At 42.4% G+C, this 19270-nt stretch overlaps 1 protein-coding gene across 4 annotated transcripts in view; it reads left to right on the top strand.

Moving 5' to 3' along the window:
• Positions 1 to 18768, top strand: part of CBR1 (carbonyl reductase 1) — a 162202-nt gene extending 143434 nt beyond the window's left edge. For all 4 annotated transcript variants that reach the window (XM_044071552.1, XM_044071551.1, XM_044071550.1 and 1 more), the window contains exon 4: positions 18101 to 18768. In XM_044071552.1, the coding sequence (XP_043927487.1) occupies positions 18101 to 18537 (437 nt within the window). In that variant the 3' untranslated portion in view covers positions 18538 to 18768. The remainder of the gene's footprint in view (positions 1 to 18100) is intronic.
• Positions 18769 to 19270: the final 502 nt, after the last annotated feature.

Genomic DNA, 19270 nt, shown 5'->3' with positions numbered 1-19270 from the left:
CTGGGTAAAAAGCATTGTAACCAAAGGATACAAAATACCCCTTATGTCAACTCCACCCCAACAAAGAAGGTCTCCAGATGTGCCACCCCGTCTGCGAGGCCAAGCAGCAATAGAAATTTCAAAGCTGCTCAGGAAATTTCATAAGACATATAAAAAGCAAATACATTATAATATGTCGAAAGAGGAACATGAGATGTTTAATAATATTTGTAAGGAACCGGATATAAGGATCATGAAACCCGATAAGGGTAATGGCGTGGTTATAACAAACACACAGGATTATATATCTTATATGACTGAAATGTTGCAAGGAGATTCATATGAGGAAGTTAGTCTTAATGAAATACACATAGCGTATGCAAAGATAGATTTAACAATTAAAAACATGTTATACAAAGGGGAAATATCAGAAGATGAATATAATTATATGACAAATGATCATCCAGTTATTAGTGGAATATTCGGCATACCCAAAATTCATAAAGGCTTGGATAACTTGCAATTTCGGCCTATAGTTGATGGTAAGAGGAGTAAGACGTGTTTTGTTAGCCAATTTCTGGATTATAACTTTAAGAAATGTCTGATCAAGTTTCCTTATATCAGTAAAGACTCTTGGGATTTTTTGGCGAAGATTAAGGAATTAAAAATGAAGGAAGGGTATTCGTTTGTTACGGTAGACGTATGTAATTTGTTTACAACTATACCCCAAGATATAGGCTTGATATGGCTTGAAGAGCAATTATATGAAACCAAGTTATATGATCAGGAAAAGATAAACACGTTTGTCAATCTTATGGAAATAGTGTTATTAAACAACTATATCTATTATGAAGGTAACTATTATCAACAAGTCAATGGAGTGGCAATGGGGGCGGCATGTGCTCCCATTTACGCTAATTTGATAATGAGTTACTGGGAATGTAATTACATCTTCAAAACTAAGTATTTTGGACATATTAAACTGTATACAAGATACCTCGACGATATATTTATTGTATGGGATGATAATAGGGAAATGTTGGAATCATTTTTATTGTATATTAATAATACGGTTAGGTTTTTAAAATTTACCCATGAAATTAGTGAGGAGGAAATTTCATATTTGGATGTTAAATTATCTTATGATAAAAGGTGGGGAAGAGTGAAATCTAACATATATAGAAAACCAACATTTTCTAATGCTTATTTGCATTACACCAGCTGGCACCCTGACCATCAGAAAAAAGCAATTGTCAAAGGGAAGATGGTCAGGGCTGCCAGAATGGTGAGTGATGATGAAGAATTTGTGAAAGAACTTAAGTATATATCTAACTTGTTCCGAAATAGAGGGTATCCCGAACAGTTATGTGCAAAAATATTTAATGAGGTGTCATATAAAAGGAGAATAGGGTCATATCAGGCCATATTAACTTCTACACGTATTAATTTGGGCAATTTTAACCATGTGATTATGGAAGAAGTAAAATTAAGTAAGATTCCCTTATATATATCTGTATATAATGATTGTTATTCGATCATTAGGGATATTATTCAGAGGAATTGGGACATTGTAAGTAAAGACAAAAAATTAGGACACCTGTTTCAGGGGGATGTCAAATTTGTGTATAAAAAAGACGCATCCTTTAAAAATAATTTTGAAAGGGATGATAGTTTCAGGAAAAAGACCACACATAGACAGATAGGAAATTTTAAATGTGGTCGATGTACTATATGTCCCTATATTTATTGCACTGGTGATAATGTTGTAAATACTTGTAACATTAAATTAATGGGGCATTACAATTGCTATACATCTAACGTAGTATATCTTGCATTGTGCCAGGATTGTGATTCATTCTATGTCGGTAAGACTACCCGACATTTTAGGGATAGAGTGAGGGAACATCTTTCAGATATTAAAAATCTTAAAACAACTAATGCACTTGCCAGGCACATACAAGGTAATGTTGGACATAAATTTAAATTTTGTATTATTCAAAATGTTGTGTATGACACACAAGGTAGGGTCACAGTGTATGATTTGGATATTTATGAATTGAAATGGCAGATACTTTTAGACGCATGTAATACACCAGGATTAAATGAGTGCTGCACCATTAAGCCAGTATTAAAAAGTAACATGGTAAAAGGAAAATAGTTTGTGCTGACAGAATGCAAAAGTATTGTTTACATCAATTATTCATGCACATGTTATTTATTTGAATAGTTCATGAGAATGAATTACATCGCACACCTGTAGTTGTATATACAATTTATTATACTGATATATTAATTTATAATAAGGAAGTGTATGTTTATATGTATATATTTTTATATATATTATTTTGGTTTAGTTATGTCGGTATGATTGGTTAGATATTTGGTTAGGTTGTGTTATAGCACTACGATTTATTTTTAAACCAGTTTTATTCTCAATTTTATTTGCATAAACTAGATACTGTGTGTTTAACTATATTTATTGATTTTTATTAGTGTAATCACGTTTAATTGTTCCAATTAAGCGCAGGGTAATGTGTATTTAAGGAGGGTGTTACTTGTGGAATGTTATCTGAAGAAGTTCGTTACTGAACGAAACCTAGGTCATCTTCGTTTGTTGTTCATCAAATAAACTACATTGGATTATTTTTACGCCTTGGATTTGTTTTGGTAACAGTCTGTTGTATGCTGGTTGGCTGTAGACGATTTCTCCTGGTTGCCTGGACATCCTTGTTTTTTATCAAGTCGCTTGGCTTTATACCCACAGGCCTGGCAAACTCACACCTCAGACTCCTGGGTAAAAAGCATTGTAACCAAAGGATACAAAATACCCCTTATGTCAACTCCACCCCAACAAAGAAGGTCTCCAGATGTGCCACCCCGTCTGCGAGGCCAAGCAGCAATAGAAATTTCAAAGCTGCTCAAAAAAAGAGTCATTCAGCCAGTCCCGGCGGACCAAAAAGGATCCGGAACTTACTCAGGGTTCTTTTTAGTTCCGAAAAAGACAGGGGACTGGAGACCCATTTTGGATCTCAGCAATCTCAATACATTCGTGAAGAAGGAAAAGTTCCGGATGGTCACGCTTCAATCGATCCTTCCATTTTTACAGAAGGATGACTGGATGTGCTCGATAGATCTCAAGGACGCGTACTACCACATCAAGATGGCCAGAACGTCCAGAGATCACCTGCGCTTCCGGCTGGGAGTCAGTCATTTTCAATTTTGAGCCCTGCCCTTTGGGCTCACCTCAGCCCCCAGGGTATTCACCAAATGCATGGCAGTGGTAGCGTCTCACTTGAGATGTGTAGGATTCCGGGTGTTTCCCTATCTGGATGACTGGCTCCTCACCGCCACCACCGAGCATCTCCTCATACAAGCAAGAAACTATACAGTCAACCTTTGTTCCCACCTAGGGATTTCCATAAACTTCAAAAAATCTGTCTTACTGCCCTCACAGCATATTTCATTTATCGGAGCGGACCTAGATACGCGTTTAACATTGGTAAAGCTCCCTCAAGTAAGGGCTTCATCCCTCAAGGAACAGGTTCTTCCTCTGCTGCAATGCAGGAAAGCTCCGGCCAAATTGGTGTTGAAAGTTTTGGGACTCATGGCAGTGTCCCTGATTGCGGTTCCCATGGGAAGGTTGCACATGAGACACCTCCAATGGCTGCTGTTCACGCAGTGGTCGTTCCAACAGTTACCCCTAAAGTACGAGATCCTGATAACAGATTCTTGCAAGCGAGACCTCTCATGGTGGGTGTCCAGCCAGGATCTCACTATGGGTCGTCCATTTGTTCTACCAAATCCGACAGCCACTATAACCACGGACGCTTCCCTGATAGGGTGGGGGACTTTTCAGGAAGAACAGTCCAAGGGGAATGGTCCAACATCGAGTACAACCTGCACATAAATGTTCTGGAAATGAGGGCGGTGTTCTTGGCGTTGCAACACTTTCAAACCCTCCTACCTCTAGGGACAGTAGCAGTTCAGACAGACAACATGTCTGTAGTCTGGTACATAAACAAACAAGGGGAACCAGATCTTACCCATTATGCAGAGAGGCCATGAGAATTTGGCAATGGGCAGAGTCCACGGGTCGCTTTCTGATAGCAGCGCACATCCCGGGGTCATCCAACGTCATTGCGGACAGGTTGAGCAGAGCCATCCTGTTACCTCACGAGTGGTCCCTCAAACTACAAGTGGCGGAAAGAATTTTCCGCAAATGGGGCCAGCCTTGCTGCGATCTATTCGCCTCCCCGATGAATACCAAATGCAGAAGCTATTTTACCCTTCTACCCCCTCCAGGGGATGTCCCCAGGGACGCACTGATACACGATTGGCCCCCTGGTCTCCTATATGCATTCCCACCTATCCCCTTGATTCCCAGATTTCTCCAGAAAGCCATGAATCTGGAAAGGACAATTATACTCATAGCCCCATTCTGGCCTCGACAGATATGGTTCCCCTTTCTTCGAGCCCATCAAACAGAGGAACCTTGGATCCTGGACCCAGTACCAGATCTACTGACACATTCGTCGGGAGTTTCTCACCCGTCTCTTCTATCCCTCAAACTAGCAGCTTGGCTGCTCCACTTCCCCGCCTAGCCAGGTCTGATCTACTTTCTCCGGCAGTGCAGCGCATTTTGGTTGCTTCTCATAAGGCTTCCACCACAAAACTCTACAACAATAAATGGAAACGCTTTGTGCACTGGGCATCTAGTCAACACTTGGACCCCCTGGTTGCTCCTTTACATAAAGTTCTAGAATTTCTTTCCATCCTTTTCCATGAAGGGACCTCTACTTCCACATTAAGAGTGCAGTTGGCTGCCATATCCAACTTCCATGTTGGTGAGGACGGTTCTTCTATTATGTCCCACAAGCTTTGTAAAGCTTTTATGAAAGGTTCCTTCCATCTTCGACCTCCCGTCAGAGACCCTTTATTCCCATGGAATTTAAATTTGTTGTTGTCACAACTAATGTTACCACCTTTCGAACCAGCCTCTTCTTGCCCCCTGAAGTTTCTGTCGTGGAAGACTCTTTTTCTTGTAGCGGTTACTTCAGCTCGGAGAGTCAAAGCTGCAAGCACTGTCAATTAAACCGCCTTACTTAATTTTTCACCCAGATAGAGTTTCTTTACGAACAAATCCATCCTTCCTTCCTAAGGTATGTTCTGTCATAAATATTAATCAGTCCATTGAACTCCCTACTTTCTTCAAGAACCATACCAGCAAGTTGGAATATATGTTGCACAAGTTAGATGTCCACAGACAACTCAGATTTTATTTAGACAGGACTAAAGACTACAGAAAAACAGATCAACTTTTTGTTGCATTTGCAGACAATAAAAAGGGCATGGCAGTTACAAAACGTATGCTTTCTAAATGGCTTACTGATTGTATAGCCTTTGTGTATTCTAAGTCAAATCAAGCCTTACCCACCAAACCAAAAGGCCATTCTACTAGGTCCGTCTCCACTTCCTTGGCTCATGCAGCTCGCCTGCCTTTGGACACGATTTGTGCAGCAGCCACGTGGTCTAAACCACATACTTTCATCGCTCATTATAGGGTTGACAAAACCTCCAAAGACAGGATATCCTTTGGTTCCACTGTGCTCAGGAACGTTCTTCCATGAGTCAGTCAGGGTGACGGAGCTAGGGACGCTATCCATGTGTAAGAACAAACGGCGAGATTGAACACTCTCACATAAAGAAGTTATGTTCTTACCATAACGTTCCATGTGGAGTGTTCATCTCGCCTTTGTTCTTGCATTCCCCCCCTTCCCTCCCTCACATGTTTGGAAGAACAAGTAGGACTGGTCCACATGTCTTTATCTCTTCCGGGAATGTTTCGTTACCCTTAGTTGATGTGTCAGTGAGATGGTGTCTCTAAATTTCTTCTTTTGTGGCAGTATGTAGCCTTAGTGCCTCAGGGTTATTGTTAGTCTGGTTTGCTTGCAAACTAGATCTGAGTAACGGCAGGGAGGATTGTGGGATATAGCCTGGTCTCGAGCTTCTCTTAGATGCAGAGCTTTGCTATGCAGTGCCGACTCCGTCCTCGGCTCCGAACCCGTGTGTAAGAACAAATGCGAGATGAACACTCCACATGGAACGTTATGGTAAGAACATAACTTCTTTTTTTATACCCCTGGCGCATTGACGTCAGGGAGGAGGCGACTGCGGGTAGCCTGCCAGCAGGATAACTCAATTGTAATGACTGCAACAATGAATACACTCGAACATCTACATTTATGGTAGGTACACAACTGTACTTTTCTGATTTCAGAAGATAAGTTAAGTCCATGATCGGAAAATAATGTGAGGGCATCGAAGGGAAATCCACCCATTATTAACCAGTATTTGATTGTCATCCGATACCTTTTTTGGGAGTAAGCCCAAACAGAAAACTTTTGGGGGGTGGGAAATAAACCAGTGGGCCATTGTTGCAGAGAATCCTTGAAGTAGTACCTGCTGCAAGAGCCATTCTCAAAGATCTTTTGGCATGGTGAGTTCCTTTCATTAGTCAGTGTCAGTGGGTGCAGCATGTAGCCACATGCCATTGGAGCTGGAAGAAAGTAAGATGCGGATTCTGTGCTCATTGCAGGCGATTGGATTGCTGACAGTGTAGTGCAGCATTAGAGGAGTGCTGCACTACACTCAGCTCCCGGTGTTTTCTCCTGTCTACCTGATGAATCTGGGCATCTTGGGCGCAATGCAGCAATTGCCTCATGTACACAGACAACCCTCTCCTCCTACCACCCAACACTACAACCTGTGAGAGATGCACTTATATAGCCAAACTGGAAGCAAAGCTCTCTTCACCCAAGACTGGACTAGACAGTCAAAAGGAGAAGGTAAACACTTGCACTACACCACACTCATCACATAATCCCTCAAAACTTACACCACCAAAACACACACATAGCAACACAAAACATACACCTACATTCACGGAGGCTCTCGATAAAAATCTGCTTAAGCAACAGAGACCTCCAACACAGAAACGCATGCAACCTCCACCCCCCCAACACAACCCAAATGACACACAGCCCACAAACTCAGTATGCCACTCAACCACAGCCCATAAGGCATAAAAACGTACCCAACACTCTAGTCATAGGTGACTCTATAGTCAGGCACATTGATGTTCCACTCACCACGCTAAACAAGGAGAAAGTTACTGTCAGCTGCCTGCCGGGTGCCAGGATCCGCCCCATAGCGCACACACTCGGGTCACTCCACAACAAGTACAAATATGACTCTGTCATTGTCCATTTTGAAACCACAACAAAAACGAACCAGGAATCAGCAGGCTGAAGAAATATTTCAATGCATCACAAAACACACGGTTTATTAACGTGAAACACACTCAATGATCCATAAAAGTAAGCGCTTTAGTTTAAATTCTGTTAAACTTCATCAGTCAATTCTAAAACCATACTTCACTTCCTTTTATATACATACAAATTAATTAAATAAACGCCTTGTTAACCCATTAGTTGATAGTGCCCCCTATCATGCTTGATGCAACATTACAGATATTACATTTCTTAGCTTACTTCAGCCACAAAATATACGTCATTAAAAATACAAACTTGCAAGTCAAATATGCTCATGAAGAACCATTTAGATAAGAAAACCTTGAAAAAATGCATTAATATACATCGAGACATTGAATGCTAAAAGATGTATTACTAAAACTACTTAGTTGCAAAACAAATAGCTGAATACATAAAAATTTATATATATATATATATATATATATATATATATATATATATATATATAAAATATGTATACAATATCTCATTAAATACTTATGTATATAAAAGTGTGTGTGTGTGTATATATATATATATATATATATATATATATATATATATATATATATATATATATATATAAAATATGTATACAATATCTCATTAAATACTTACGTATATAAAGATGTGTGTGTATATATATATATATTATGAATATGTAAAACAGCAATTTTAGAACTCACAATATAAGATGTATGAAAAAAAATATATATATGAAAATATACATATTAAAAAAAATATATATATATAATATATGTATCGAAAAATGTATATATGAAAGCACATATCCCTATACAAGAAAAAAGATTTTATATATTGTATATCTATGTAGATGTATGATTATATATGTCTTAAATATCTAATGCAACAATTGATCTTGTACACTTCATGAATATATATGGCTAATCTTTAATGAATGCCTACAGTGTGATAAAAATCATACTATTTTATTTCTTTGTAATGCTTTCACTTTCAATACTGGGACAATAGAGCTACGCTCATTTATTCCTGGCCATGTCCATGTTGGTGTGAATGACCTGAGATGTACCTCCCTGGACTGCATGAAAAGAGACATGGAGGAGCCCTCCGATCTTGTAGCCCAGGCAGGTATGACCCTAGCCTTGAGTAGCATCCTGCCATCACCCAAAATTATACCACAGTACAAGGACAAAATGATTGACTGCAACTGTTGGCTAAGCTTCTGGTGTCATTCTAAGGGGATCCAGTATCTGTTTGCCTGGGATGACATGATCGACAGACCACGATGCTTTGCCAGAGATGGCCTGCACCTGTCGCCCTTGGGATTCCGGATACTGGCTAAGGCTCTTGCCACCCCCGTAGTGCCTTATTTAGGCAAGGTTCAAATAACAAATTCACCACCATAACAGGTACAAGCAAGCAAAATCTGAGGGTAATGCTACTCAGTGCTAGAAGTCTAAACCTCAAAATGCATTCACTCGAGGCACTCCTTAAAATGGAGAACATCGACATCTGTGCAGTGACAGAGACCTAGTTCAAGGCTATAGAGAGCACCCCTGCATTACCAGGCTATAATTCATACCACAGCTTTCAGCCACCTAACCTCGGCCGAAACACTAAATGTGGAGGCGTGTCCATATTCATTACGGATATCCACACCTCTCCAGGCTAGTTGCTCAGCATAATGCATTTGAGATTATCCAAGTGCAACTAACTCTGGGCAAGACCGCAGTCCAAATTGTAACTTGCTACAGATTCCCCACCGTGTCCCAGGATTCCCACTCCTCATTTTTTAATACACTGGAAAATATTAGGGTACAACCCAACTCTCTAATAATGGACGATTTCAGATCTTCCCTGAGTTACACCACAATGGCACTATAAATATACAGAACCAACTGATATTGCCAACATCCTGGCAAATAGGCTCAGTGCTAACTTTACCCCCCTCTCACCCCCTAAAGGGCCCATCAATATACTGGAAGAATGCAAAGATGTTCTTCGTGTTTCACTGTTGCAGTTATCACACTTGAGTTATCTGCCTGCAGGTAGCCCTCAGTCGTCCCGAATACCAGAGACTTAGTATTTCTGCGTCAGTTGCCGTCGCTCCAGGACTGACGTCAGGTCATCAGGGGTATAAAAACAGGCAGCCAACACCATTACATTAGTCTTTCTTGCTTAGGAGCCCGAAGCAGAAGCAGTTTGCACGAGTGCCGGTCGGCCGCTACCTGAGTTTTCGTTTCCGAATTGAATCATCCTGAACTCTTCTAAAGCTAAGTACCCCATTGGGGATCCTTTTTTTTCTTGCTCTAACCAATGTCAGAAAAAGTTAGCAATTCTCTCTCCTGTGGAAAGCAAATACCACACCGAGATTTCCATTCTTACTGCATCACCTGTTTAGGCCCAGACCACGATGTTCCTCGCTGTCGGTTTTGTGCTTCGTTCAATGCCCAAACTATTCGTCGTCTGGCCCTTATTGTCGCTAAATACTTTCACACTCGACCTCCGTATTCTGAAATGGCTTCGGTAAGCCATCTGACTACCGATCTTCAGAAAAAACATAAGGATAAAGACAGACCGCACAGGTCCAAAACTGCTGACGACGCTTCCATTAAGCTAGTCGCCAGTTCGCTGGTACTCAGTGAGGCGCTTTCGCAGCCCCTAATGCCTGCTTCGATGGATTTGCAGGATTTGAGACCCGTTTGGAGTCCGGTATGCTGGGAGACTCTTCTTTGAATACGGAACCTGTGGTTATCTCTAGCTTGGATGGGTCTGGAGCCGCTATGCAGGCACCACCTTTTGAGGAAGTTCTTCGCATTACTGATACTCTACACAAACCAATGATTTCTTTCGTGTTTTCAGTTTTGACTAAAACTACAGAGTTTCTAAGGCCATGAGTACGAGCTATGCCTAAAAAACTGACGACTCAGTCTCAAGCACCTGCTTCCTTCCCACAGTCTCAAATGCTTAAAATGGCAGAAGACCTGATCATGCTGATTAGGGGAAGCCAGCCTTCCCCTTCTAAGAGAAAGAGACCTGCCCCAGCAGCTTTATCTGACTAAGAGTCCGACAACTCTGATGTTTGTGAATATGAAGACATGCCTTTATTTGCTTATGAGGATTCAGATGCAAAGGAATCTATTCCCTCTGCTTCCCCTTCAGAGGATTTTTCTTTTGGTGAAACCCTTCATTCTTTGAGAGCATTTCCAGTGGGAATGCCAGGATTATCCTCAGTCCAAAAAGAAACAGAATTTTTAGAATTGCCACAACATAGACCCTTAGCTATCCCTCCTGTTCTGGATGCTGTGGATGACGTCTTTATGGAATCCAGTCTGACTCCTGATACTTTACCCCCTGCTCCAAGGAAACCAGACCAGTACTACAGAGTCCCTGACTCTTGCAAATTTCTATTTAAAACTCCTACTGCTGACTCAGATGTAATTTCTCAAGGGCCTAAAGGTATAAAAGCAACTACAGCTAAGAATCCCACCCCTTCAGACAGGGATTCTTGAGCTTTAGACAGATGGGGTAAAAAAGTATACACCTCTGCAACTGTAGCCATTAGGGCATTGAATTGCCAGTTTCACATGCTGAAATACCAGCAACATATTATGGAACTTATTAAGCAAAAATGGTCTACCTTTACTGACTATGCAGAAAATAAAGAATTACAGGAGCTTATGCATTCTGCAAGCCAAGTCAGCAAGCATACCTTGCAATGTGGGTTTGATGCCCTAGAAGCATCTTGCAGGGCAGCAGTCTCTGGTTCTGTACTGAGAAGGCATGCTTGGCTTAAGGAACAGACCTTGTCACATCCTGTCCAATCAAAATTACTAGACGCTCCTTTGAATAAGGACAATTTGTTTGGCACCAAAGCAGAAGAAGTTCTAAAAAAGATGGAAGAAAAGGCTAAGTCTATGCAGACGGTCAAAGATTTTTTGCAAGTGCAGCCTCCAAGATTCAGTAGGCATTGCCCCTTGAAACATTGGTCCTTTCCGGCCCCCTCTAGGCCACCTCAAACTAGACCCAGGGGGAACAGACCCTCCAGATTACAGTCTCAGGGTATGCAGAGAGCTAAGCAATGGAGTACCTCCACTTCTAAATCAGGGAGTGCTAAGCCACCCCCTTACGGAAAGAATTCACAATGACTTCTCAACTCCGCTCCTCACCTCTGCCCAATTGCTCGTGCCCCTAGGAGGAAAACATGCCCACCATGCAAAAAACTGGACCTCCATCACCAAAGACAGATGGGTCCTCGACATTGTATCCCAGGGGTACAAATTTTACTTCCACACACTGCCAACCGTGAATGGGCTCCCAGACCTTCCTCCAAACCAGTGGGCAGAGGCACAAAATCAAGTTCAGTCCCTGCTCTCCATAAGGGCAGTTCAACCTGTTTCTGCAGAACAGATAGGTCAAGGGTTTTATTCTAGACGTTTCCTGGTACCCAGAAAAGAGGGCATTTGGCACCCAATCCTAGGCCTTTCCATTCTAAACACCTTCCTGGTGGTGCCAAAATTCAAAATGCTCACCCTTCAGCAGCTTCTTCCTATGCTGTCCTAACAGGCCTGGTTAGCCACCCTACACCTAAAAGAAGCCTATCTGCACATCCCTATCAAAGAATCATGCAGGAAATATCTGCATTTCTTGGCAGGATCTATGCATTATCAGATGTTCTTCGTGTTAAACTGTTGCAGTCATCCCATTTGGGTTATCTGCCTGCAGGTAGCCCTCAGCCAGCCTGAATACCAGAGTCTTCGGATTTTTGAGTCTGATGCTGTTGCTTCTTCCATGACGTCAGGGGTATAAAGCATGCAGCTGATGCCATTACATCAGTCTTTCTTGCCATGTGGTGCCTGAAGCAGAAGCAATTGGCAAGTGCCGGTTGGCCATCTCCTGAAATTTTCGTTTTCAAGTTTCAGATCCGAAGTCTTCAAAAAAGATAAGTACCCTATTGGGGGTCCTTTTTCTTGCTCTAACCAATGTCAGTAAAAGTTAACAGTTGTCTTGCCTGCGGAAAGCAAATACCTCATAGAGATTTTCATTCTTACTGCATCCCCTATTTAGGCCCAGACCACGACGTCCCTCGCTGTCGGTTTTGTGCCTTGTTCAATGCCCAAAATATTCGTCGCCGGGCTATTTTTGCAGCCAGTTACTTTTGTATTCTTATCTCCGTACTCTGAAATGGCTTTGTTAAGCCATCTGACTACTGATCTGAAAAAACGTAAGGATAAAGACAGTGACGGACCGCATAGGTCCAAAACTGCTGACGACGCTAGCTATTCACCAGTCCGCCGGTACTCGGTGAGGTGCTTTTGCAACCCCTGATACCCGCTACTTCAGATTCGCAGACCTCTACTGAGACCCATTCGGAGTCCGGTATGCCACAAGATGCTTCTTCGACTATGGAACCTGTGGATGTCTCTACCTAGGATGGGTCCGGAGCCGCTGTGCAGGCACCGGCTTCTGGGGGTGTATTCAGGCCTACAGACATTCATGTTAAACAGACGCCACCGTTTCCATCCAGACGTTTTGAATTCCTTAGGCCAAAAACTCACACTACGCCTAGAAAAACGACGACTAAACCGCAGGCTCAGGCCCATATGCCTCAAAAACAAATGCTTAGAATGGCTGAAGACCTTATTACCTTAATTAGGGGAAGCCAGCCTTCCCCCCCCTCTAAGAGACCTAGAACTGATTTTCTTTCTGATTCTTCTGATCATGAATCTGATATTTCTGCTCCTTTTGATTACCAGGATATGCCCTTATCTACTTATGAGGATTCTGATGCAGAGGATTCCATTCCCTCTGCTTCCCCACCAGAAGATTTTTCTTTCGGTGAATCCTTGCATACTCTTAGGGAGCATTTCCGCTGGGAAAGCCAGGATTACTCTGAGTCCAAAAAGAGACTTGGGGAATTCTTACTTCTGCCTCAGCACAGGCCTTTAGCAATCCCTCCTGTTCTGGACATTATAGATGATGCTTTCTTGGAATCTAGCCTTACCTCAGATACTTGACCTCCAGCTCCCAGAACCTGACAGGTACTACAGAGTACATGACTCTCACAAGTTCCTCTTCAAGAATCCTTCTGCGGATCCAGAGACCATTTCCCAAGGACCAAAAGGCATTAAGGCTACTGCTGCCAAAAATCCTACCCCTTCTGATAGAGATTCTAGAGCCTTAGACAGATGGGGTAAGAAGGTATACACTTCTGCTGCTTTGGCCATTAGGGCTTTAAATTGCCAGTTTCATATGTTAAAGTATCAGCAGCATATTATGGGACTACTTAAACAGAAAATGATGTTGATTCCTGACTGTGCTGAACACAAAGAATTGCAAGATTTAATGCATTCTGCATAACAAGTTGGTAAACATACTTTGCAATGTGATTTTGACACTTTAGAAACATCTTGCAGGGCTGCTGTCACTGAGTCTGTACTTAGAAGGCATGCTTGGCTTAAGGAACAAAACTTGCCAGATCATGTTAAAGCTAAATTACTGTATGCTCCCTTAAACCAAGACCACCTTTTTGCCAACAAAGCAGAAGTCCTCAAAAGGATGGAGGAAAAAGCTAAATCTATGCAAACTGTTAAAGATTTCTACAAGTACAGCCTCCCAGATTCAGTAGGCATTGGCCTTCAAAGAACTGGTCCTTTCTAGTCCTTTCCAGGCCTTCTCGGTCCAAACCCAGGAACAGCAGACCACCTAGTCTACAGTCTCAGGCTACGCACAGATCTAAGCAGTGGGGGCTCCCACTTCCAAAGCAGGGAGTAGTAAGCCACCCCCCCCACTAAAGAATGGCACAATGACTTAACCTTAACCCTTCCAAGCCCTGCTCAACTACCTGCTCCCTTAGGAGGAAAGCTTGCCCTGCATGCAAAAAACTGGGAACTCGTTACCCAGGGGAAATGGGTTTCGAACATAGTTTCCCAAGGATACAGATTCCACTTCCACACACTACCAACTCCAAATGGTTGGCCAGACCTACCCCCAAATCAGTCGGCGGAGGCCCAACAGCAGGTTCTCTCTCTTCTCAGTATCAGGGCTATTCAGCCTGTCCCAGCAGAAAAAAAGGGGACAAGGTTTTTATTCAAGACTTTCTCTGGTACCCAGAAAAGACAATTTCTGTCGTCCTATCCTGGACCTCTCTATTCTCAACACCTTTCTGGTGGTTCCAAAATTCGAAATGCTAACTCTTCAGCAGCTTCTTCCTATGCTAGCCAAGGATGCCTGGCTGGCAACCCTAGACTTAAAGGAAGCTTACCTGCACATCCCAATAAGAGGATCCTGCAGGCAGTACCCACATTTCAGGGTGGGCTCCATGCACTTTTGGTTCTCTGCATTTCCCTTTGGCTTATCTACTGTGCCCAGGGTGTTCACAAAGTGTCTAGCTCCAGCCATTGCATTTTGCAGGCAAAGAAATATTCAGATTTACTCATACTTGGACGATTGTCTGATTCAGGCAGAAAGCCAGGACTTCTATTACAACATGTGGCATTCGTAAAGAAACTTCTAACCTCACTGGGTACACCATCAATGAAAAGAAATCTCACCTAGTACACTGTCAACAGATTGTATTCCTGAGAGCAAGCTTGAACACAACTTCCCAGATGCCATTCCTCACTATGGAGATACAAGTTTATTTGACAACCTACTTCAAACTGTTGGCTATCTGCAAGGAAAATACTGCAAACTCTGTGGTTCATGGCCTCTTGCATTCTACTAATTCCATATGCAAGACTGTATATGAGGAAACTCCAATGGTATCTAAAAAGCCTATGGTGTCAACATTCTCAGGACCTGGAAACAATGATTTCTATCATTCCTTGTATGAAAACAGAGTTCCTTTGGTGGGCAGAGGCCTACTACCACAACACGGGACTCCTTTCATTCTACGCCCTGCCGCCCAAACCCTAACAGACGCATTAGACTATGCATGGGGGGGCTCACATGGCAGGGCAGTGCATTCAGGGCAAATGGAACCCAAGACAGATGCACCTGCATATCAATCAAAAAGAAATGTTAGCTGTACAGGATGCTCTGACAGCCTTCAAAGACCATATTCTTCCAGGACAACTATTGGTAAAAACACCACAGTTATGTGGTACATAAACGAGCAGGGGGGAACCCACTCGTACCCTCTCTGCAGACTAGCCATGGCTTTGTGGAACACAGCCTTGAGCTACCAAGTACACCTACAAGCACAATTCCTGCCAGGCAAACTAAATTCACTGGCAGACGACTTTAGCAGAAATCTCATGGACCCACACGAATGGAAACTAGAACCCAAAATATTCAACCTCTTGGGGAACAAATGGGGCGACTCCAGAGGTAGACCTGTTTGCCTCCCCTCAGAACTACCAATTGAACAAATTCTGCACAAGAACTCCACACAGTCAAGCTTGGAAAGTGGATGGCCCTGTCCTTTACCTGGGAAAGCCTCTCGGTTTATGCCTTTCCCCCTCTGCCTGTCCTCTCAAAGGTTCTACTAAAGATCAAACAGGACAAGCCAAGGACAATACTGATTGTACCAGACTGGCCATGCCAGCACTGGTACCCCCTCTTATGCAGTATGACACTGCTACAACCATGGCACCTGCCTCAGACCCCTTCCCTGCTGTCCCAGCAGGCGGGCCAGATTCTGCACCCTCAGCTTCAAACACTGAAGCTTGCAGCCTGGCTAATTCCTTGAGCTCTCCTCTAGCATCCCTCAGTAAGCAGGTGCTGGATGTCATTCTGGAGGCAAGGAGGCCTAGTACTAGAAAATCCTATGCTGAAAGGTGGAAAAAATACTGTTCCTGGAGCCAGGCTCAGGGGATGGGCAGCTTACCTCATATTCTAGAGTACTTAACAGAAATGCTCCACAAGGGCCTATCCTTCTCATCAATTAAAATTCATGCCTGTGCCATTTCAGCACATTATAATACTGAGCCACCCCTCTTCTCTTACCCCTTGCTAAAACAATTCCTTAGAGGGGCAAAAAGTTTAAGACCTCCCAGGAGAGCTCCCACTCCAACCTGGGACCTTAACTTTGTTTTGGAAAAGCTCACCCCCCCCCCTTTGAGCCAGCTGCAACATCAGAGTTGAAATTCCTTTCTTGGAAAACAGCCTTCCTTCTAGCCATCACTTCAGCAAGAAGAGTGCCTGAATTGCAGGCCCTCATGGCAGTGGAACCCTTCATTATCTTCCATGCAGACAGGATTTCACTCAGGGCTAATCCTTCCTTTATGCCCAAGGAGGTGTCTAGTGTGGCCCTAAATCAGTCCATTCATTTGCCTACTTTTTTCCCTAAGCCACAAAACAAAGGGGAATGAATACTGCACTCTCTGGACGTGTACAGGCAACTTAGATTCTATTTGGACAGGACTAAGCCTCTCAGAAAATTTGAACAGCTGCTGGTTTGGCTCTGCTGCATGGACAGAGGGGAAGACCATTTCAAAGCAAACCATTTCCAGATGGATAGCCTATCTGGGGTTGGGAGGATGACCTAATGGTTAAGGTGTTTGCCTTACAGACACAAGGTACAGGGTTTGAATCTCACAGGGGATAATTGTCTAGGCTTAAAATGGCCCGCAAGGGCAGTTAGCCTAGTACTAATCTATGAATCTATGCATTCATTTCTGCTACAAGCACCATGGAAACCTACCTACAGAGGATAAGATCACATTCCACCAGGGCTGCATCTACCTCTGTGGCATTTCTCAGAGGAGTCCCTACCAGGGACATCCTAGAAGCTGCTACCTGGAGCTCTGTACATGCCTTCACCAAGTATCACCACATGCCTATCTTTTCTAAATCCAGAGCTGGATTTGCCACTGCAGACTTACGGGGCTTAATAGCTGGCCCTAATGCTCTTTAACTTCCTCCTCCCTTCCTTAGCTTTGGGAGTCAACCCAAATGTGAGAACTGCAACAGTGAAACACGAAGAGCATAGTACAGTTGTGTACACTTAACATAAATGTAGATGTTCAAGTGTATTCACTGTTGCAGTCCAGGTTACCTTCCCTCCAGCCCTCTGACTTCTTTTGGCTATACCTCTATTCTCCTCTACTATACTTAAAAGCTTTTTGGTGTATTTGCTTTTTTTTGTTGGAGGTAAAACCTTGTATATTTATATTTAATTGCTTCCCATTAAGGGGGCGCCTGACATCTGGGGCAAGAAAAACTGATGTAATGGCATTGGCTGCATACTTTATACCACTGACTACCTGACGTCACAGAAGATGAGACCGCAACCGACGCAGGACCCAAGACTTTGATAATCAAGCCTGACTGAGGGCTGCTGCAAGCAGATAACCCAAATGTGATGACTGCAACAGTGAATACACTCGAACATCCACATTTATGGTAAGTGTACATGACTGTACTTTGTGTCAAAGGCTGTTCAGCCGTTGATTTGTCTGCTGTCAGAAGGATTGTGTTTAAACAGTTATTAAAGACTCTTAAGTGCATGAGTTTGGAGAAAGATAATTAAGGATGTCCTATTTTTATGACTGGCACAATTTGTACTGTTTACTGTCTTGTTACTGTAAGTGAAGTGATCATACAAATGCTACATGTACTTTGAGTACATGTTATCCATTCATGCAACTCTGATGCAAGTCTGAAGGTATGTGGTACACATCTATGGTTTGAAATATGAAATTGCAGTTCAAGCTTTAAATAATCTGACATTTTCAGGATTAAGTTTCTTAATCCTAAAACACAAACAATTCTCTTTAGGAAAATGTAGCTAATTGGAAACTTCTGAGTAGCCTCAGTATAGCATTAAGACTGTTACACGTTACAGAATGTATCATTTTTAATCTGCCATTTCCTTTTTGTTTTAGGACGTGTAGTTAATGTGTCCAGCATATCTGGTTACAGTGCTCTCCAGAACTGTAGCAAAGACCTACAGCAGAAGTTCCGTAGTGATACCATCACAGAAGAAGAGCTAGTAACGCTTATGGAAAAATTTGTGGAAGATACAAAAAAGGGTATATACCAGAAAGAAGGCTGGCCTTCCACTGCTTATGGTGTGTCAAAACTTGGAGTGACTGTCTTGTCTAGAATTCAGGCAAGAAATGTTAGCAAGGAGAGACCAGCAGACAAGGTCCTCATAAATTCCTGCTGTCCAGGATGGGTGAGAACTGATATGGCTGGTCCTCATGCTCCAAAAACGCCAGATGAGGGAGCAGTAACCCCTGTGTATTTAGCCCTTTTACAGCCTAATGCTTGTGAGCCTCATGGTCAGTTTGTATGTGAAAGAAAAGTGCACAAATGGTAACTGTCCAATCTACTAGATGAAGACTTTCAATGTTCAGCGCCCTGAGTATTGAGTGCAAACATAGGGGGAATTGGTACAGCAGAATAACAAGCAAATATATTTCGTACTGTCATCCATTTTGCTTGCTATATTTTCTAGTAAGTCTATGCATTCCTCTGGTGTGGGGGAAATGCTGATCTTATGCTAATAAAGCAATTGTGCTTATGGCATGTCTCAGTGTCTGTAAAACAAGTTTGACCCACATTATCTTCATTTCTTGCTGACTGACTGTTTAAAATTATGTGCTATGCCACACTGTTTCATATTGCAAGTAATATAATTAGTCACTTCATCAGTCCAGTGGCTATGTAACAGATTTTCTTGACATTTAGTTTTTATATGTATTTTAACAAAGAAGTACTTAGCCTGTTTATAGTTATTTTAATTGCGGAAGCCAGTCCCAAGCAAAATATGTAAAAGTGGGTTTGGCAGACAGCTGCACTGCAGTTTCACTTAAAGTGAAGTTTGTATTTTGGGGCCAGTCATACTAGAAACTGGTAGCGCTTCAAGAATGCCCATCTGTGTCACTACATATACATACATACATACATACATATATATGTATAACATGTATATTTGAGTATTTATTTAAATCTCTATTCCAGAAGTCAACCAAATTTCCTTACTACTTTGATGTAGCACATACTGAGCTAGATATTTATAAATAGTCTTTTGCTGTTATAATCTTTAGTGC

The sequence above is a fragment of the Protopterus annectens genome, chromosome 5.part0 (genome assembly GCF_019279795.1).
Source record: "Protopterus annectens isolate FY-2018-M chromosome 5.part0, PAN1.0, whole genome shotgun sequence".
Lineage (NCBI taxonomy): Eukaryota > Metazoa > Chordata > Ceratodontiformes > Protopteridae > Protopterus > Protopterus annectens.
This window is presented reverse-complemented; position numbering and strand designations above follow the sequence as displayed.